At 37.8% G+C, this 22,112-nt stretch overlaps 1 protein-coding gene across 12 annotated transcripts in view; it reads left to right on the top strand.

Annotated features, from left to right (window-relative positions):
• LUC7L2 (LUC7 like 2, pre-mRNA splicing factor) overlaps window positions 1-20,414 on the top strand; it is a 32,057-nt gene extending 11,643 nt beyond the window's left edge. For 3 of the 12 annotated variants that reach the window (XM_062492260.1, XM_062492268.1, XM_062492269.1), the window contains exons 2-10: window positions 646-740; window positions 9,716-9,814; window positions 10,662-10,772; window positions 11,439-11,582; window positions 12,640-12,816; window positions 14,830-14,921; window positions 15,800-15,829; window positions 16,713-16,907; window positions 18,940-20,412. In XM_062492260.1, the coding sequence (XP_062348244.1) occupies window positions 646-740; window positions 9,716-9,814; window positions 10,662-10,772; window positions 11,439-11,582; window positions 12,640-12,816; window positions 14,830-14,921; window positions 15,800-15,829; window positions 16,713-16,907; window positions 18,940-19,132 (1,136 nt within the window). In that variant the 3' untranslated portion in view covers window positions 19,133-20,412. Of the gene's footprint in view, window positions 1-113; window positions 218-645; window positions 741-9,715; window positions 9,815-10,661; window positions 10,773-11,438; window positions 11,583-12,639; window positions 12,817-14,829; window positions 14,922-15,799; window positions 15,830-16,712; window positions 16,908-18,939 lie in introns of all 12 variants that reach the window. The other 9 variants (XM_062492258.1, XM_062492257.1, XM_062492259.1 and 6 more) reach the window with 7 other exon arrangements.
• The last annotated feature ends 1,698 nt before the right edge of the window (window positions 20,415-22,112 follow it).

The raw sequence follows: 22,112 nt of genomic DNA, 5'->3' as shown, positions 1-22,112 counted from the left end.
CAGCATGTAGAAGAAAAAGGAAAAAAGGTTTATCATCTGAAGATATGCAAACACCTCAAAAATATTTTGCATATAGGCTATGCCCATATGTTTGACTGATTTTTTCTTTTCAGGTTTGTAAGCATTTAAAATCATTCTTCTGCCACCTCTATGCTACTCCCATCAGATGTTAAAGGGTGCATTGCATCCAAGAGCAAAATCATAAAATGAGTATCAGGTGGGATTTGGTGAAGACTCAATGTGTATCATTTTGTGTTTATGAGGCTGCTTTGGTATTCTAATTCTTGCCTAGAAATACGTCACTATTTCATGCAAAGTCTGAACAGAGCATTATATAGCTCATTTAACAAATGCTATTGTATCAAAGTGTTTTGAAGCTAATACTGACTTTCTTGTTTCAAGCACTTTTCCTGCTGCATTTTTGAAGGGGAAGTGTGAGAGGATTTTTAAGTAGCATTATAGAGCATTAAAACACATTTGTGTTTCTGGTGTTATTTGACAAAGAAGCATAGAATGTTTTGATTTCTAGTTTCCATAGACCTTCAGTATGTGACAGGGCACTGTTAATGCTTTGCATGTAGCCTGCAGACCATGTCTCACTGCCACAGATTTCTGACCTGGAATGTGCTGATTTCTATATTGCAGGTGACACGACCCGTCAGCGAATCAAATTCAGTGATGACCGAGTGTGCAAGAGCCACCTTCTCAACTGCTGCCCTCACGATGTGCTCTCTGGAACTGTATGTAGCTAAATTTCATGTTTATTTTAGATAAAAGTGGAGAAATTGAGTTGTATTTGTTCTCTGTGGTATTTCCTTAAATTTCATGGTTTTCAGCGACTATCTAGCACTCTCTGGTAGTTCAGAGGAACTTTCATAAATAATGTATGGATTCTGAAGTTAATTTTTAGAGTTCTTTTGTTCTATATGGTAATCATTACCCAAATTTTATCATTTACTCTGCCATGAAATGCCACGTAACATTGCATACGTGAATTGCACTATAGCAAAGTGGCCTTAGAGTGGTACAGTTGCAAGTAACAGAACGAAATAAAATGTATTGCATGTAAAAGTTATGAAGTTACTTTCCTTAAAAATGCATGTTGTAGTGGGAAAGTGTTCCACATGTATTTGTATAGAGAAGTACAGAGATTTTTCTCTCTTCAGAAATACTTTAATTAAAATAATTGAAATTTCGAATAATTGATTTTCTAAAAGTTGGGATCCGTTTAATATGATAGTGATACTGTACAATATCCAGTTACTGTGCCATTGTCATAAATTCTGAAGCAACTTTTAATCTTCATTTATGGCATATTAGTAACTCATTTGACTTGGGCTCGTTTGACTTCTGGAGTAGAAATTCCACTACCTGAGCATAGGGAACAAGGGGCTTTAAAACATGCCAGTAGCTTTGTCTGTGTACTTGTGCTTTACTTTGTGATCCTTGTTTAAGGTAGCTTATTTTTTGTGAAAGGCAAGTGAGTAATGTTTCACTGATTATTTAACCTAATGTTTGATGATTAGAATAATTAAGAGTAGAGAGATACAGTATGATGATGCACCGAGTCCCACTTGCCTACTGTTCTTAATGCTGCTTGAGTAGTTTTTTTATGTTGGCACGTTTTGTTACCCTTTGGCACTGGAGAAAATAGGTACTGGAAAATCTGTCTGAAGAATTATTTGAAGCAGTATTATGTATCAATGTGTATATAGTTTTATTTTGAACTGTTTTGTGCATTACTGTCCAAACAAAATGGGGGTAAAGGGAGAACAGTTTCTTTTTACCCATCTGTTATGTTGGATGGTGCTTTGGTTGTGTGGTGAGCAAAATAACTCCTGCTTGGGGGAGATCTGGGACATATTGGTATGCCATCAAAACATACAAAGGCATTGGTCATAATCCACAAGGAGAAACTTGTCAAAGATTTGTTTGAGAGCTTTTCATTGTGGTCCAGTTTCTGTAAACAAAGATATCTCTAACAGCTGAGAGTAAAGAAATGTTTATCTTCAGAACTACAAAAGTTGTAGGTGTCATGCAGCAGCACCTCTTACACTGCAGGTCAGTCATGTAGGCTGGGGCAGCTGACAGAGTTTAAGACCTCACTGGAAGTTTTCTTCCATCATACCAAATTCTGCTGCAGCTCTTGGAGTACTAAATGAAACTGCTTCTTTAGAGAATAATCAGTCCTTTCCTTCCTCATGCAATTAGTCATCAGACCAGAAAATGTGTTCCACAATATAAATCTGGGTGCAGAAAAGCAGTGACCAGTTCAATCCTTTTCGTGGGAGTAGTAGAAAGGGGAGACAGGCTTTACCTAGGCCACGTGATATTCTGCTATTTACCTGGTCATAGATCTGCAGGAATGGACCTTCTCTCTTAACAGCAGTTTTTGAAAGGGCAGGAAGCATGGAGTCTTACTGAACAGTTTTTCACTCATTTAGAAAATGAATGTGAAGTTTTCTCCAGAGTTTTGATTAGGAAGAGCTTGATTCATCTTTGCATTCAAGACCTGTAGTAACAAAAGTTGAGTGACCTTTTTTTTAATTCAAGTCCCTGAATGCACCTGAAAGAGTAAGTTCTCTGGGGATATGAGGTTAAGTCTCTACATTGACTAGATTATCAGTAAAATACTGGGTATGAATTGCTTTCTATTTGTGTGTCACAGGATGATTTACAATTCCTAAGTACTGTTCATTACTGTTCCTGTCTGGAAAATGCAGACTTCTGTACATCTTTAGTCCACCCACTCTTTCAAAAGCACTCAAGGAGGACATTCACAGATAGCACAAGACAAAGTGACTCATATGAGTAGGCCCTGTTACTTTAGTGTGTTCTTTCCCTTAGCGGCCAAATTCCCAAAACACTGCAAGGGCTTTGATTTCCCTTGACTATCAAAACCCATGTTCCTCACGGTGCAGTATGTATTGGTAAAGGTTGTGTGTCTATACTTTTTGTTTAGGAATTTTATTTATGGCTATGTTTTTGTGCTACTAAGTGGCTGGGTTTGTAGACTTGGAAATTTCAAGTCAAGCAGTCAGAAGTGTTTGCCTGATGTAGATGATACTGTGTTAATGATCACTTGGACACCAGTTTGCATGTATAAGTCAGTGGTTTAAATGTTTGCTCATTCATTTTGAGCTGAAAATTTTATAAGGAGAATCTAGTAAGAATTCATAAACTTTGGCTGATGAGACGCTGAATAATTTTCCTACTTACAGCTAGCAATTTTTTATTTTTTTTTTAGTCTTACAGGTTTAACACTTACTTTTACCCTTAATGATCACCAATGATAAGATTTGTGAGTTTTTTGGTTGTTTTGGTTTGGGGTGGGTTTTTGTTTCTGTGTGTTTGGGTTTTTTTCTTTACAAAAATGTTTGTTTATGCATATTATGAGATTGGGGACTGAAGCTGCAGACCTAGGAGTCAGATGACTCCCCCATAATGGTACAAACCTGTTAAGCAATATTCTCTGAATGTTAGTAAGGTCTGCACTGTCTTCTGAGGGTTTTATAAGGTGTGTATGTTTTCTCTCTCTTTGTATATTTCTGAATGAATAGCAGAGTACTAATGAAAATTACAAGGTGGGAAGATTTAAAACTAATACCTTTAATAAGGCTATTATTAAGTAGCAGTATCCTGAACAGTAATAACCCAGTAGCTGTCTTTGAAAATCCCAAAACTTCTGCATTAATCTGGCTTTCTTATCAACTTGATCGTGCTTCCGGGGTGAAAAAAGTTTCACAAATACCATATACATGGTCTTGCAAATGATGGCTCAGAAACTATCTGCTCAGTGAATTAACTTTGTATTTATGTGTATTTGTTGAGAAAAGTTGCTTCTTGCATTTTATTTATTACAGACCTGAAAACAGGCTCTGTTGGCTCTCTCTGCATTTAAGCATATCTTCAGATGCTCCTAAATTTATTGCATGCAGCTCTTCAGGAGTCTTACTGACTAAAACCATGTTAATCAAGACCTTGGTTTAGCAATATACTTGAATACATGATTAACTTTAATCTTATTAGGGGGGGAATTCAGCTCTAGATTAAGACATCTAAATTTAGATTTCAACTGAGGAGGTGGGTGTTGAAGCTTGCACTGAAGTCAGAAGGTATCTAGGCAGTGGAGCCTAGAAATAGATGGAGTTCACCTGCCCATGGGTATCCCTCTCACAGTGGCCTGAATCCATTTAGGCTCACTGAATGTACTGCCTGTGTCTCATTTTACTCTGTAAGAGAAGTTTGGATAGTTCACACATGTGCAGATAGGTGTTAGTAAGGAGTTTTAATCTGTAGTTGATTTATTTGCCAGTATGCCCACTGGCTCTGGAACTATATACATGCTTAAAACTTGTTCTTGGGGTTTGACTGTGATTTTGTGTTGTGCTTCTAGAAAAAACGTTAGAAGCTGTTAGAAGGCATTGTGTCTGAGGGTATCAGCTTTTCAGTTCAGGACTGATTCAATCATGTGAACTGCTTCAGCTTAGCAAATCAAATTAAATTAGGCTTGCATAAGCTACCTCAGTTTGAAGCCTTCAGCCCAGTGGTAATGAATTTTAAAGTGTACTGTTGTCCTCTCAAGTGATCATGTCACTCTCCTGAAATGTATTCTTAAATTTCTTTTGCCAGCACCAGGAAGGTGAACTGATTGTACCACATTCCATTTTAATGGGTTTAATTTATTGGGGTGAAGGGGTGGTTGTTACTTTCTGCATGATTATCAGCCTCAGTGTTAATATATTTTACAGTCAGGCAGTAAGAACAAATACTATGTAAACACTGAAGTATCTCATTTAATAATAAGAAGGACTGCTGATAGTTTTGGTAGTGAAGATTTATTCTAAGAAGTTGAAGTCTTTAGAAGTGAGTGAATGGTTACATGGAGAAACGTCCTTTTTTAAAAGTATTATACTTAAGAAGTTACCTGGAATTCAGTGGTTACTGAGGACTTCATAGTAATAATTTCTGCATTTTATTTTGCTCAGCATTTCTTTCCTGCTAGTGAAGTCCTAGAAAAGTTAACTTAGTGGAGTCAGAGAGCTTAAATCCCCTCCTAAAATAAAGTTGTTAGTGCAGCAGAAGAATGACTTCCATAATAAGGAAGATTTCAGCAAAGAGTCTGTCTTCAGCTTCTTTTTATCAGTAGTAAGTGTTCTCACACAGACCCTGGTAGTGCCTTGACAGTTTCGTAAAGGAAGAGATCTGGTTTCTCCAATATCAATTTTTCAGCAATGTCAGATCTTTCTAAGCAAACAACCAAAAAAATGTCTTGCTGAATGTGAACTGCTTTGGTATCTTTGTATCTAAAAAGAAATATCTACATAAACACTGCCCAGAGTGTCTTGTTTCAAAAACCTGTCAAAGATACCTGCTGTTTTTAGAAGTATTTGATAGTTTGTGCTACTGTGCCACATTTGGCTCAGCATCAGCCCTTTGTGTTTTAAGTACCTTTAGCTTTTCTGTGCTCTTTCTGCAGTCTGTATAGAGTATTTTCAATAATCAAATTTCTGAAGTCAAGGGAAGTCGCAGCAGTTGTAAAAGTGCCAAAATGATAGGTAGGTGGGTAGGTAGGTAGCTCAGAATCTGAAAAAAAAAAAGGGGGGGGGGGGGAAGCCCACCTTAATTTCACGTTCCAGAAACAGCATCACATCGGAGTTTAGTTTCCTATTTAGTTATTTTTCAGCCACTCAGAATGCATATATATTTAGCACATAAACTCTACAATCTATTGCCAGATCCTTGACCAGCTCTTCCTTTTCAACTCATACTTAATTCATGTGGTAATTTTTTTTTACCTGATTTGATTGAAGCAGCACTACGCAAACAAAATGTGTGTAATCCATATTTCTTTGTTATACCAAAGTTATTCTATCTATTTTGTGGATGGGATGACAAAAATTATTACTAAATAATTTCAATACAAAGCTTTTTGGGATGAAAGACCAGTTTTATAAACCTCAGCTCTGGGAAATCAAGCAGCTTTAATTGCCCATCTAACATAAAGAAATAAAAAACTATTGCAGAAAATGTTCAAGTAATAGAAGGCACTAGTTTCTTAAGCAGAATTCAGCAATAACAAAAGGATGTGGCTACCTAGTCTAATCTTCAGCAATAAGAGACTCTTCTATTTGCAATACAGAGTCTCCAAATATAAAGGCTATTCTCCAGGTTTTAATCTCAGTAAAAGTGCAGAAAAACTGCAAAAAGACCCAAAGCATGGTTTCCTTACTCAGTGAACATCAGTTATGTCTATCCTACTTGGATATTTTCACCTTTGTTTGTGTTGTTCATCTGAACTGCTCTGTAAATCACTTTTAAGTAGTGTAAGTCTGCCTGAAAGTCAGTGTACTGACAGTGAAAAACAGTGTGAGTTTGTTCTTTTTAAGCCTTCCATTAACTCAGTGTCTGAACATGACTCTCCCCTAGCCATCTTCTGTTTCAAATGTGATTGATCTTTAAGTGGCAGACTACCAATGCTTGTTCTTTGCCTCTGGGGGGAAGACATGTCTTGGCTCCTAACTGCAAGGTGGACTTGTAGAAAAGGAAAATAATGTGTCTTACTGTATCTTCTGTCCATTTTCCTCTGCTGCCCATCTACTTTGCAGCTACCCAAGAGCCAAATTATACTACAAGCTGCTTTGTGCTTGTTAAGGTTCTTGGCAGTCATGATCCAGCATAGACTTCTGACAGTAATGAATCATCCCCAAGATGAGTTGTCTTTGCCTGATGTTGCATAACGTACACCAGCAGAAGTGCTTTGTAGCCTGTTTTTGTGTTTAATATGCAAACTTATTTAAGAGTTTTAAACGTGGTAGATTTTTTTATATCTCTACACTGGGGTTTGCTAATGGAACTTTTATGAAAGACATTTTGTAGTAGTATTTCTGTGAAGACTTTCAAAGGATTACCCAGGACTAGTATAGGCTGCGTTAAGGAGGAGTTCAAACAACAATATAATTTCTTCAGCAACAAAACTAATGATAAAGAATCCTTTTCTATTTTGCCTGCTTGTTTCTTGCTCTCTGTTACATCATGTCAGTATTTATCAGGCCACCCTGTGAGGTCAAAGGGGGGAAGGGGAGCCAAAATTCCTTCTGTTGTGATTGAGGTATCTAAAAAAAAGGAATCCTCTCTAACATACTCCTTGTCCCCCAAAATCTCCACTAACATTACTGAAGGTTTTCAACAGCTTTTGAATTTACCATCTTGATAGTGTAAGAGACCCCGGCTTCTTAAGTCCACTGCTGTCTTGCCCCCTACATATTGTCAGCACATTGTTTGTATAGCTGCCCAACAAGCTGGACAAAGGTACACTGGTAGAAAAATTTGCCTCTGTGTTTGGTTTGCTAAGATATTTTTTACCCAGTCACTGCCCAGATTGTGTTCAACAGCTCAGGCAGATGAGCCAGCATGGAGTGGGACAGCACAGGGATAAGGGGAGGACAGAATGTTTCTCAGTAGTAGTGCTGGCTCAGACTGATTACTGTCCTTTTGGGCTTTGGATTTACAATTTCCAGAAAGAGGCAAACAAATCAGAAAAACATACTGTTTTGTGGAGGCTAAATCCAATCCAAATAGAGAGAGAGAGAAGCATAAAACACATGTAAAGTGGTAGTGTTACATGAATTCTGGGGGGTTTTAGTGTGTGATGGAATTTCATTTCATGCATTCGTTCAAAGTGTGTGCAGTAGCATCTTAAAATAGCAGAGGATTTTGTACTGTGATGGATGTGTTTCAGGCTTTTTCTCATTGTATTCAGACCTATTGAAGTGTGTCACTAACCTTATCTATGCATTTATAACTTAAATGCCTTACTTCAAACAGAATTGACTTTGAGTTTCACATAAAGACCTTACTCAGTACAAGAGATGAATCAGCATGAAGTCAATCTTTTCACAATTCTAGGATAATTTTCAAGTGTCTATTTTTCAGATAATTTTTAAAAGTTCTTTCACATTGCTCTCCTAGTATTTAAGTACTTTCCAGAAAAAATGCTTCAGTTTAAATAATGTCAACATGACTTGGAAATAAACATCTGTAATACATTACTCAGCTTCAAGGTCTTTGTGGATTTGCATCAGTTAACAAAATTGCTGAGGTCCTGTATAGTTGCAAAAGGAAAAGCTAATCTTTTCCTTTATCACTGCAGTCAGATGTTCCCTATTGCAATCTAATGTTTTGCAGACAACAGATTTCTGGTGGCTGAAGGAGGTTTAAATAACTGCAGTTTATGGAAAACCTTTTCAAGTTCAAAATTCTCTTTATTTTACTGATATGGGATTTTTTCTCTAGCTGAAACTTCCCTATTAAATAAACCAACTGCTTTCATAAAAGATACTTTAATGATTTCACTGGAAGTCTTAGTAAAAATCTGAGAACACTAAAATAATTGGAGTTTGTTTATTTTACTATACTTACGAGGCTTGGATTGTTTACTAAAATCCAAGTATTTTATTTATTAAAAGCAAGCAAACAAAAACCCAATAAAACCCTCACTCATTTGGCTTGCAGCACATTCTGAGTTACCATTCATCTTCTATTTACAAAACTCACAATGCAAGTTATTAATCATTTTAGATTTGGGTTTAAAATTGTTATTTAACTACAGCAGTAATAACTTTTTTCCATCATAGTTCAATTTTCATCATATGCTTTCAATGTTAAGAAACGTTTAATTCTTCTTAATATTAAGTGAGCAGTGCCAAGAGCAGACTTAACTGAAACTGCTTGTTTTAAGTGCTGTAAGTAGCAATCACTTCCAGTGATTATACATCATTCTGTGCTTTTGTAGAGAGGCTGCTTTGGGTTCACTCAGTTTAGTTTCCATTACAAATTGGGTGGTGGTTTAGGTTTTTGGTTTGGGGGGTTTTGGTGGTTGTTTGTGGCTGGAGTTTTTAAATTTTGTTTTTTGTCAAGTGCACACATCTCTGTCTTGATCACCAGACTTGGTGTGAACAGACTAAATTAGAACTTCTTATGCTGTTTCCTATGCAAAATTCAAATTTAAAATGGTAGTTGTTACCCAGTAAGATTCTGGGCACTGTGCTCAGTGACATTGTATGCAAAATAAGTGATGCAGCCTACTTACTTTTTACATTAATGCTTCCTTCCTGCCCCTTCTAGAACAGTTTTAGATTACAGGTGAATCATCTGTACTTTTTCTTCCTTGATTCTGGAACATAGTCCAACATTAGCTCATCTTCCCTCGTTTGCAGAATGTTTTGCAGGGAATTGATTTTTGGTTGTTTTACTTGAAATGCTTAGAGTATGTTTTTTAAGCAGCATTTACAGTGGTGCTATGGTTGTAGCTCTTTTGGGTGATGAATGTAATGGGAACACATTATCATGGAGTGTGCAGACAGGTTCAGGTCAAGAATCTGGCTGTTTAATTGCTGGTTATTTTCATGGAACTTGGCTCTACTCAACTGTTCAAGTTCAATACATGATGTTCCACTTCAGTCACTGTTTTGAACTTCCAGTAAAATAGCATTTTCGCAGGACATTAATGATACTTTGCTATGCAAACAGCCATCATGATAAGCTGTTCATTCTCTGCCGTTATTATTTCTTGATTCATGCATATCTTTGTTAAACTCTTATTACCACAGAGGAGATGACTTGCTTCAGAATATCTGACTGTTAAAAGGAAATGCTAACCTTATTCCTTGTAACACTTCTGAAATGTTAAACCACATTGCCTTTGTCTTTTCAGAGAATGGACCTTGGAGAATGCCTCAAAGTGCATGACCTGGCATTAAGGGCAGACTATGAAATAGCATCCAAAGATCAGGATTTCTTCTTTGAGCTTGATGTATGTATTTTGTCTTAATGGTAGAGAGAGAACATTAGTTTGGGTGGATAAATTGAGCAACAGATGTTGAGTTTTGTTACAGACTGAAGGAAGACTTTTGAAAAGCAATTTTATAAAGAGAGAAACCCTTGGCACAATTACATGAAAGATACTTGCCTCTTCATGACTATATGGTAATTTCTGTTGGTAGTCATCTATAGGTATAACTGTTAACAGCCTCTCAGAGTATGATAAACCTGAGTGCTGAAGTTAGTGTTGTCAAATAGCAGGCAAATGTTAAAGCTATGTATGCTCTGAAGATAGTTTTAAATTCTGCACTTAACAAAGAAAGTAATTTGGTATTGGAGATAACAAGTCATATACTCTGTCTCTGTACACTACAGTTTGTGTTGAACTCCCAACTAGGAAGCTGGTATTTGCTAGGACAAAAGGATTTGGGTTTTTTAATTGTTATTTGGAGGGATGGTTAACATAGCTACTTAAACCCTAGTGAAAAAAGTTTCAGTATTGTATGTAATGGCTGGGTGAAGTGATCCTGAATAGCCTTCCAAGCATTTTAATGCCACTAGAAATATTCACTACTTCTTCTTCTTCTTCTTTGAGATGACTTAAGACAGATTCACTTCCAAATTTCTGCAAATACTTAGAAACTATGACAATGTGTAGACTATAACTTTTAAAATAATTTGTGTGAATGTGTTTTTAACATAAACCAGTAGATTATTGTTTCACAAATCACTAATAAAATCTTGTGAAAGTGAAGCCTTAATAAATGGAAGATGCCTTACAGCTAATGAAATATTTATATTGTTGACAGCACTGATCCTTGTTCTTACTGATGTTTTAGGCAATGGACCACCTGCAGTCATTTATTGCAGACTGCGACCGGCGAACAGAAGTGGCTAAGAAAAGACTTGCAGAAACTCAAGAAGAGATCAGTGCTGAAGTTGCAGCTAAAGTAAGCATGTCAGACAAGTTACTGCTGTCTTTTTGGTGGCTGGTTTTTCTAAGGAGCCAGTTTCAAGTTTTGAAAATATATCAAATCTGAGAATTCATACTGAAGAGGGGGAAAAAGTAATACATTTTCTCTATCCTTCCTTAATCTGCCTTTAAAGCACAGACAAGATGAGAGGGAAGAGACCTCTCTGATATTTTTGACCTCAGGAAACTTGACTCTGAATTCATGCTGTAGAAATGTTAGTAATTCTTAAAACTTTTTGATCCAAACTTCATTTATAAAGTAAACAAAATTAATGTCCTTTTCTCTAGATCATTTTGAATGAAAAAAAAACCCTGTAATTTTTCTGCACATATATGCAAATGCTAGGAGGAATGGTTGTACAAATATTAATTTTTCATTACTGGTATAGACAGTAGTGTGAATTACTTGAAGTTTAATGAACAAAATTCTCTTCTGGACTTTTACATAGACTTGTAACTCAGCCTTTTTATGTGTTTTTTGCAGAGAGGCATTTTCTGTTTCACTTTTAACTGGAGACATTCTCTCTGTGTGTTTCTTTTAATTCTGTCTTTGTAATTTTGCATATCATAACTCAGTATTAGTTCAGGTTGTTCTCCATAATTAAAAGTATTTTCTGTGTTAAGTCTTTTCTTGTCCTTTAAGGCTGAAAGAGTTCACGAATTGAATGAAGAAATTGGCAAACTGTTGGCCAAAGTAGAACAGCTTGGAGCTGATGGGAATGTGGAAGAATCTCAAAAAGTAATGGATGAAGTGGAGAAGGCTCGGGTAAAGAAGAGAGAAGCAGAAGTAAGTTGATTGTGTAAGACTTGGGGGATGGAGAGGACCGGGTCAAATATTAAATTGCTTGGCCTCTGTGTAATGCATGACATCTTTGTCAATTCCTTAGTTAATTGGTATATATAAAACTAAAGAAATGGCTTTGTGGCATCCTGTACAGTTAAAGGTTTTATCCTTCAATACACTCTTATACCATTAAAATTATGCTTCCTTCCCCAAATGCTGCATTTATCTTAGTTTGGCTGTATTGGTCAGTTGTATCTGTGGACACTACATTTGTGGCTGTGGTTGTTGCACTGACTTACCTGGTTTGGTCTCACAGCTCTTACTGTGGCAATCCCTCGTGCTGGAAAGGCTTCAGTGAAGTGATCCATTGTCTTCACTAAAAGAGAGTTCATGTCTTGTGTATCAGGAAAGTCAAAATGATCCTTGTAATGTTCAGGTGACAGAACTCACCAAGACATTTTCCATGTTGTATTACGCAAAGATACTGAAATTTCTAGAAATCAGTATCTGCAATTGTTTCAATAGTACCCAGAAGGATTACTGGCAGTCTTGCTGGTCTGTTGTCTGAATGTCTTTAGGTAAATTTTGTTCAGATAATGTGTTTAATCAGTTTCTAAAATGCAGACAGATTTCTCGGGAAACTAATACTGGTTTAAATGGGGTTCAGAATTAAAACTGATGTCATATTTTCATCATACATCAACACAGTAATTGTGGTGTTAATGTGTATTCATTGTTGTAAATGAACAGGTTGTTCATCGTTCTGTGTATTACAATCTTCAGGTAGTAATTACCCAACTTTCTTTTTTTTTTTTTTTTTTTTTTTTTCTTTTTAAGCTTTCAAAACCAATTGCAGATGTCCTGCTTTTAAATACATGTTTTTAAAGGAAACATGCCTTGATCTTAGTGCCACAGTTGATGTATGAATAGTGTGAATTAACTAAAGGATGTTCTGGTGTACGTTTACTTTGGTTATTTGTAGTCTATCTTTAGTGAAATGTCAAAGCGTCCTTGAGTTTATGTACATTTTGAAGTAACAGCAAATGTTTTTCTTTTCTAGGAAGTATACAGGAATTCTATGCCTGCCTCTAGCTTTCAGCAGCAGAAGCTACGGGTTTGTGAAGTGTGCTCAGCTTATCTTGGTCTTCATGACAATGACCGACGACTTGCTGATCACTTTGGAGGAAAACTACATTTGGGATTTATTGAAATAAGAGAGAAGCTTGAGGAACTCAGGGTAAATCATTCTAACTTTTGTGTGTGTGTGTGTGAGCTACTTAATTATTTGACAGGCAGCCTTAATGGAGTATTTCTCTCTTCGTGTGTGAATTTTTTTCATATCACTTTAAACTTTGGGATTTCATTAGCCTAAAAACACTAAACATTCTAATTTAGCATCAATTACCTGGATGGATTTGTAAAATGACCTCTTTTGAACTGGGGTAGATTAAAACATGCATTCACAGTAGTGCATCTTGGGAACAAAGATCTCAGATCTCCTTGTCAAATAGAGAGCTGTATTTCAAATGAACAATGGCAATGTTGAAACATACTTAGCAGTCATAGAAGATAGCCAAATGAACTCAGCTCTTAGCCAGATGATTGACTAAAAGTAATAAGGAGACCATTGAAAATACAAGAGTAAAAGTAAAGGAGGATGATAACACTTGGAGAAGTTTTCCAAAAAATGTAGAGAAATGCTTGGAACTCAAACAACCTGCTGTATGGTGAATGACTAAAACTCAATTTGTTTAGTTTACCTGGACAAAGATTAAGAAATTACTTTGAATAGAATCCAGCAGTTCATGGCTGTAGCTATCCAAAGTGGGAATACCAAATTATGGATATCCTTAAGTCAGAAATAATTGTTATGGGGAGGTTGCATGTTCTCTATAGCTTGAACATTTGAAGTCCAGTTGGAATATTATAACCTATCTTGACCAGAAATCATATGCTGGAAGAAAGACTTACTGGAATGATATTCTGGACTTCCAGTTTTCAAAAGGATGGATTTGAACACTGATGCCATTTATGACCTTAATGTACAAATTATGGAGTTCACAGCTCAATTAAGCATTATTAACTGTAGAAATCACTAAGACAGTAACTAAATTGGTTGAAGTCCTAAGAGCAGAAATTGCTGCTACTGGAGTTGAATAAATTGGCTTGGTTTATGTTCTGTAATATTCCATCTGTCTTGCATGGATACTGTGAGTTACCCTTTGGAGAACCCAACTCTTCCTGTTGATGATGTTGGCAGTTTAGGCTGGTGTAACTGAAATCTTAGATGCTTAGAACAGGTCATGTGTGCTTCCTTTCATCCCTCCATGAAATTATGCAAAGAGTCACTTGAACTAGAAACCTTGCTTGTAGTTAAATTGCTGATATTGTACAAGGAAATAGAGATAAAATTTGACATAAAGGGTTGAAATAACTAATTATTTACACCATTTGGAGCAAAATAAGCATGGATAACTATTTCACATTCCCAAAGCATCAATAAATTAATCTTTCAAAGTGCTTTGCTAGTAAAGAAAGAAAACAATAACTATCCCCTCCTTCCTCAGAGCTCTCCTCAGAGATCTAATCAAGATGCTGCTGGGGCAATTCCACCTCTCAGAAGAAGGTCTTTACAAAGAGTTGAATTTCTTGCATCATGTCCAGAAGGTGGCAAGACTTGGGTTTGGCCAGATCTCCAGTTGTGAGTTCCACATCTGAGGGCCCTCTACTGAGCGTGCCTTGTCCCCAGTAGTAGTGAGTTCACCCTGGGGGCGACCAGCTAAAGCAGCTGCTCTAACTTTTTCCCACAGTCATAATACAGAAACAAGAAACCTCAAAACTTAGGTGTTGGCCCAACCAAGTCCTTTAAGAAACAATTAACTCTCCTGGTTCTGAGTCCTTTCTGCCTTTCCCCAGTGTCCAAAATATGATAGGATTGGCATGAAACCTCACAATTAAAGGCGTGACTTACTGTTATGAATTCCCCTTTATTAAAAATCTAATATTTAACTCTGCATATTTCAGGTCTTCGTGTAACACCTACATGCAGCTCTTTTGCTGTAACTTCTGTTTGTTCAAGAAAAAAAATAAAATAAGTATATATACTGAGGAAGAGAGTGAGAATAATATACACAAGGGAAAGGGGCTATGCCTGAGGGAGAGAACTGAATGTTACCTTTTTAGATTATTTTTATAGCACCTTCATGTAAGAAATTTTTTAATATAACTTAACATATTCTTTTGATTTCAGAGGATTGTGGCTGATAAACAGGAGAAACGAAATCAGGAACGTCTGAAACGTAGAGAGGAGAGGGAAAGAGAAGAAAGGGAGAAACTAAGGAGGTGGGGATACGTTTTAATTGCATGTACAGTATGACCTATTTATGTTTCTTAAGAAAACTCTGATATAGTTAATAAACATTTCTAAATTTGCAGAATTACAATAGGTGCGTTCCTTGGAAACTTAGAAGGATTGAGATGGAATTTCATTCTAAATCTTAAAACATGGAATTGTTCTCATAAAAAGCCTTTTTAGAAGCTACTGATGCTATTGTCTTTACATATTTGAGCAAAGGTCCTTTAAGTGTAGGCCTTAAGTGGCCTACAAGGGCATGTACCTTGTTTTGAGATCTGACAGATGTGACCTTACACACATATGAACTCCTTACATCTCTTAGCAATTTTCTTCAGAGATGATAGAAATTTTCCTTATTGGAAGTAGTTGAATATGTGATTAAGGAAAGCAGTTCCCTGTTCTTCTGTGAAATAGCACCTTCCAGGCCTGGTGGGGCTAGAGTGGAATGGAACCTGAGCTGCAGTTCTCTCGAGGTGTTATGCTTCAGAGGTTAACAGTGTCAATTTCTGAAATATGTTGCAGTTTGGTACTATTTACCTGTCAGGAAATAAGGGAATACTGACTTCAACTGCAAGCTTTTTCTGTGGGAGGGATGCAAGTTTAAAAACTGCTTAGATAATCTTCTGAGCTTCTAGTAGAGTAGTCTCAAAAATAAATTTTAAAAAACCCAACCAACATGAAACAGGGATGTGTTTCCTGATAAACATGTTACGAAGATGTTGACATCAAATAAAAGGCCTTTAAATACTTGCTGCTGAAATAAATACAGTAGCAGGTCAACTATTCTGGTTTATTATTACTAAATTGCACTTTATATGATAGTAAGATTATCTTAAGAAAAATTACTATTTTCCATTTATTTCAGGTCCAGATCCCACAGCAAGCATGCCAAAAGGTATATAAATCTGCAGACAAGCAATACCAGTGGTGAAGTTAGCCTTTCACGAGCTGGAACATTTTAAGTCTGTCTAGCACTGTTAGTTTAAGATGTCCATCTTTACAAACAAAGCTTTCTGTTACATAGTCATCTCTCTGTGTGTTTGTACACTATTTATCACCATGCTACTGAGTTTGTACATCTACATTTATTTTGTGGCTATTACAATGCAGCTTCATGTACCAAGTAACACTTGAAACACAGAGAATTGCTTTTTCTTTACAAAAGCTTCTGGCTAATACCTTTTGGTGATAGCCCATGTTTTCAAAATCCCTAATCACCAGGTTAACTCATCAGATCACCCGTAAATAGTATGAGTGTTCTTTCAAATCTACACAGTTGAAGGTCACCAGTGAGGTATGGAGAAGAGGAAAAAAAATTGTATAGTGTCTAGAACATTCCAGATTAGTTTTGTTGTTGTAGCCCTGGGAAACAATATAGTCCAGTTTTTAAAGAACATCATAACACATTGATTCTAGCAGACAATCCCTGTTACTGCATCATTAAGTTCTTCTTTGCCTGATAGAAACACTAGTTTAAAATGTAAAGTAGAATTTTTTTCATATTTTTATTTGCTTTCAGGAGCCTGAATTGGCTATGCTGTAGCCATACAGTCATGAATTAACTATAAAATTGTCTGCATCAGTCCAAAAGGAGTTTGTAGCCTTTCTAATGTTGCTTTCCCCTGTCTGTTTGCCTGTGACTCAGACACCGCAATGGCTCTGAACACCGCAGGCCATTCTCTATGCAGATGTGCTTACACACAGAGTGCATAATGTACACAGCACGCTGGTGGGAGTGGCTGGGAGAGCAGCGTGGTGTAAGCCCTCTCTGTCCCTAGGTCTAGGTCCCGAGATCGCCGCAGACACCGCTCTCGCTCAGCCTCGCGGGAACGGAAGAGAAGGACTCGATCCAAATCCCGTGAGAAACGCCACCGCCACAGGTCCCGCTCCACCAGCCGCAGCCGGAGCCGCAGCCATCACAGAAGCAGGCACAGCTCCAGGGAGAGGAGCCGAGAACGCAGCTCCAAAAAGAGGTCAGTGTTGCTCTAGAATCAAATGGCTTTTCCTAACACACGCTGAGAGTTTTCACACTAAATTAAGTTTATGCTTACCACTTAGTAATTTCAGCACACTTTGAGTGTTTCAGATTTCAGTTACAACTTCAGCATATTTATGATTTGACACACTAGAGTGATTTATTCTCTGTTTTCTTTATATAACAAAAACAGGGCTATATATTATTTCTGTTTTGGATGAATGCTACAGAGTATTGGTGCCAAGTTGATAATACCAGTTTCGTGCAGCACAGAAAATGAAACAGCTGATTTTCATTTGACTGCAGGGATATCAGCAGTCATCCTACTGTCTGTACATTCAGGTTTTCCCTTGGGCTCTTCTTCCCAACAGCAGAGCCCATCTGTCATGAACTGCACCAGATAAAAGTAAGTTTAGGTATGCCTGAAAATAAACTTTTTTGCACTGTATCAGAAGATTGTGCTTTGCAAGGACCTCTCAGGGAAAGATTACTGCAGGAGGCAGGCTGGGGCTATTGCTTTTTAATGATTCAGTTGCTGTCTGCTGCCAAGGACTAGCTGGCTTGTTGTACATGAATGAGGTGACCATAACTTAAAAGAATTGGGATTGCACAACAAGGCATTTGGTAGGGAGGTCTGCTCATAAGCAGGATTCCTTTCTTGTATAGGTTATCCACTGTGGCATACTTGATGAGCAGTACAGTGAAATGGTGCCTAGTCTTAAAACCTTGAAATTGTTGACCTGCAAGAACATAAAAGGTCAGGTTTTGAAATGGCCACACATGCTGGGCTTATAGTTCAAATTATTTCAGGAGTCAAATCACTGTTTCTTCTGCAGGGGACTTGGGCATAAGATACTTGATAAACAGTTGTCCTAACTCCAGGATGAAGCTCTTATTTGGCATGTAGCTTCTCTTCTTCTGTGACTTGTTTGTGGAATAGGGTTATGCCTGTGGATCTCAGTGGTTTTGGCAAGTACTGTCTTGCAAGACACTACATTGTAGGGAAAGTCATCTTTTCAGATGAGCAACTAATGTGAAAGGTCACTTCTTTGTAAGCGTACAAAAGGAAATTAGTAGAGGAGCATTTTGCAGACCTTAGTTTTGAAGCTTGGAGGTGAAGTGACAGTAGCTTTCTGTAACTCGAGAGAGTACAGTCTCACTGCCCAGAGTACCAGATTTTTCTACTAGGAAATGATTGACTAGCTGTTAAGATTTTTCTGTTTAAGTCTGATTTAGAACATTTTGTGATTGCAGTACATGGTAAAATACAGATGGAATGTTTCTCAAAAACAGATCTAAATGGAGGGAATATAGGAATAGTAAGGGAATACAGAGGATGATGTCTAATCCATTTTTCTCCCATACAGGTAGCTAATTTAGTTTAAAACTACATAGTTTGTTTAACAAAATAGGTCTTTCCTGTTTTCGTTATAAAGGTTTTGAAAATGCCTATTTATCAGAGTAAAATATCTAAAAAGAGCACTACCCCAACCTTTCAAAGTCACACAAGGTTAATTCTTAAAACAAAATATGATTGTAGAACAGATTCCAGATTTGGTTTGTATTTGTCATATAGAGCCTCCCTTCCAGAATTATGCAAGTTAATTTCCTTCTACTTTCAAGCAAAACTCCTGCTTTTAAATGTGGTTTTTAAGTTTGTAAATTATAGTTTGAGAAAAAGGCTAGACACTGCTCTTAAACTAGAGGCTGCAGATGAGGCATTTCCACTTGTCTCCAGTTAACGTGAACTTGGAGGTGGAGGCTGAAAGTGAGAGATGCAGTGAAGCACACTGAACTTAGTCTGAGCTCTGTAATAAATGTAGATTAAATCCTACCTCACAGTACTTGTCGTTTGAAGTGGGAAGTAGGAAAGGGAGAAGGGTAGAATGATTTGATGTCTTCTCAGACACATCTGTTTATATAAATCTAAAGCTGGGTTGGAAGAAGAAGTAAAACATAAAATCTAAGTGCTGTTTGATAGCTGTCAGTTCATGTCTAACTTGAATTCCCAAACACACCGCACTTTTCAGATCCTCTAAAGAAAGATCTTCCAGAGACAAAGAGCGTTCAAGAGACCGGGATAGAACATCGCGTGATAAAGACAGAGGCTCGAGGGAGAGGTCACCGCGGGATTTCAAAGACAAGAAACGTTCCTACGAAAGCGCTAACGGCCGATCGGAAGAGCCCAGGAGCTCAGAGGAGCGTGAAGCAGGGGAGATATAACTGGCTGTATATTCACCTGATCTCTAGCTTCCTATGGAGTTGCATACTTTGGTTTAGTTTACAGTTGTTCAAAGGGACACCGGTGAGCAGTTCCAACACTGATCCAACTAGGGTAGATGTACAGTATATGAAAGTGGTTATAACAAAGTCATAATTAAACCCCGTGAATTAATGATGCCTAAAGCTGGGTCCTGGACTTCCACCAAGTTGTAAAACTTTTCTGAAAGATTTCTCTTTATTCAGGACAACAGTTTTATGTACCACAATGCAGATCTCAATGTTTTTAATCTCCTTTCCAATACAAGTTAGTGAACAAATTATATTGTACTACTTGCCTTGGGTGCTTTTGAACCTCTATGAATTCTCCAATTCTGCTCCGGTCAAAACAGCAGCATTGAAAGGTTGTATTTTGGGGGATTTTTTTTGTTTTGTTTTGTTTGCTTTTTTTAAGAGGGTGGGTGGATGGATATTAACATTTACTCTAAGATTATGTTCCCAGTATTGGGTTTTATTTTTGGTTGGGATCCTAGGAGCTGATTACAGTGGGGGCATTTAGACAGGAACATGTGCTGGAGAAAAGCGAAAATGTCTTTTTACAGTGCCTATTTAGACTTGGAAATTGAACAGCTGTTGCATTACATCTTTTTTATTTCTACTTAAATTTTGAAATCAAAGCCAGTCCCATATCTGTACCATTTGATTGGTATGTGTTCAATATATTTGTTTTTTTCCATAAGGACTCTTTCTGCTTTTTCTTGTGGAGTTCATCTTTAATTGTATTAAAACAAACAAAAAAAAAACCAGCAACAAAGAAAAATTAAGAACAAATGAAATAAAAAAATAAAAAGAAACCATATTGTCTAATAACTTAACAAGGATATACTGGTCTCTTAAGGTGGTTAACTAGCAGTTCAGTCTTTTTAAAAATACCTGACTATTAGAGTTTTTAACGTACACACGTGCGCTAGGAGAAGCAGTCATTCTGCTTACAATCCTGATTATTCTAAAATCATCAAAAGCAGAAACATGTGAAGTCAGAATCACATAGAACAGTTTGGGTTGGAAGGGACCTCGATTCCAGCCCCCTTACTGTGGTCAGGGACACCCTTCTCTAGACCAGGTTGCTCAGAGCCCCATCTAGCCTGGCTTTGAACAGTTCCAAGGATGAGGCATCCACAGCTTCTCTGGGCAACCCCTCACCACCAGCACTGCAAAGAATGAATTCCTAATGTACAATCTGAATCTACCCTCTTTCAGTTTAAAGCCATTCCCCCTTGTCCTGTCACAACATGCCTTTGTAAAAAGTCCCTCTCCAGTTGTAGGCACCCTTTGGGTACTAGAACTATAGCTCTGTGCTCTCTCCAGAGCCTTTCTTCAGACAGAACAACCTGAACTCTGTCAGCTTTTCCTCACAGGAGAGGTGCTCAATCACTCTGATCATCTTTGTGGCCTTGTGTGGGCCCACTCCGATAGATCCATGTCTTTCCTGTGCTAAGGATCCCAGAGCTGGATGCAGCACTCCAGGTGAAGTCCCACCAGAGCAAAGCAAAGGGGCAGAATCCCTTCTCTCACCCTGCTGCCCACCCTGCTTTGGGTACAGCCCAAGACACATTTGGCTTTCTGGGCTGTGAGTGCACATTGCTGGGTCATGTCCAGGCCCTCATTCACTCAAAGTCCTTCTCAGCAGGGCTGCTCTCCATCTGTTCATCCTCCAGCCTGGGATTTGTTCTTGGGATTGCCCTGATTGCAGGTGCAGCATCTTGCACTTGGCCTCGTTGAACTTACTGAGTTTTGCACAGACCCCTCTGCCACCCCCAACCCACTCAAGCCTGTTGAGGTCCCTTAGGATGGTATCCCTTTTCCTCCAGTGTGTTGACTGTACCAGCTTGCTGAGGGTGCCCTTGATCCAAGTCCATTTTGCTGACAGAACATAAAGGGGTTGCTGTCCATTCTGTTGGATTGAAAGTGCTTTGGGATATTTAAGCTACTCAGATATGCCTTACTCCCACACGGAAGAATTTAGATATTGGTAAATTTTCCTCCTTGTGATAACACCATTAAGCTACCTAATAGTGATGCTTAAGAGTAGTGCTTGTAATGATTTATTGGCATTTCCAGCAGGTTCTGCAGCCTCTGTCACTCCCTAGTGCAAGTGCCTGTAAAGGCCTGCTAACACTGTTGTGTAATACCACTCACTCTGTGCGTTTGTCCTCAGTGTTGTTTCTGTAGCATCTTCTGTATGGTCAGAGCACATGGGTATAATTCCAGCACAGAACATAATTTAGCAGTGTACTGGTTGGCAGTGGAAGCTAGAACAGCACCTTTACACCTCCACAAGGACTTGGATCCAGCATTGCACATTCCACTTTGAATTCATGTCATTTTAAGCTCCCAAAGTGATGATGACTAACTACATAACCATTTTTTAAAAATTTATTTATCCATTTGAATTCTGAGTATGAGTGTCTTTCCAGGGACTGTTTCTTGATTTCCTGGATGGCCCAGGTCCTTGATGAATGGAAGTTACCAGAGTTTGTCCGTCTGGTACAGCCAGAGTGTAAGTGCTTGGTAACATCTATTGTCACATAGTTGTTGATGGAATTCTAGTGGTGTGACAAAAGGTCATTTCTAGATATATCTTACGTAGCACAAGTACCAGTGATTCCTTTGGAATGTCTTTCTGGAATAATGATATTCCAGAAACGGTGAGGACCTGTCTCCCCCTGCAGCCAGCAACTAGAAATTTTGTATTGTAAAAAGGGGGAGGAAGGGAGGGTGGGTGAGATTTGCATACTGTGACAAAACAGTGCCTAGATTCCACACTAGCAAATTCTGGATAATATGCCATTCATTTTACAAATGGCTTTTAAATTTAATTATAAAAGAGGGATTGGGTTTGGGTGTTTCCTTATGTAGGGGAAGTACCACACTAGATGTTAAGCAAGAAGGTAAGGCTTATCTCTGATTCCCTAATAAAATA

This window comes from Cinclus cinclus, chromosome 4, assembly GCF_963662255.1.
Source record: "Cinclus cinclus chromosome 4, bCinCin1.1, whole genome shotgun sequence".
Lineage (NCBI taxonomy): Eukaryota > Metazoa > Chordata > Aves > Passeriformes > Cinclidae > Cinclus > Cinclus cinclus.
This window is presented reverse-complemented; position numbering and strand designations above follow the sequence as displayed.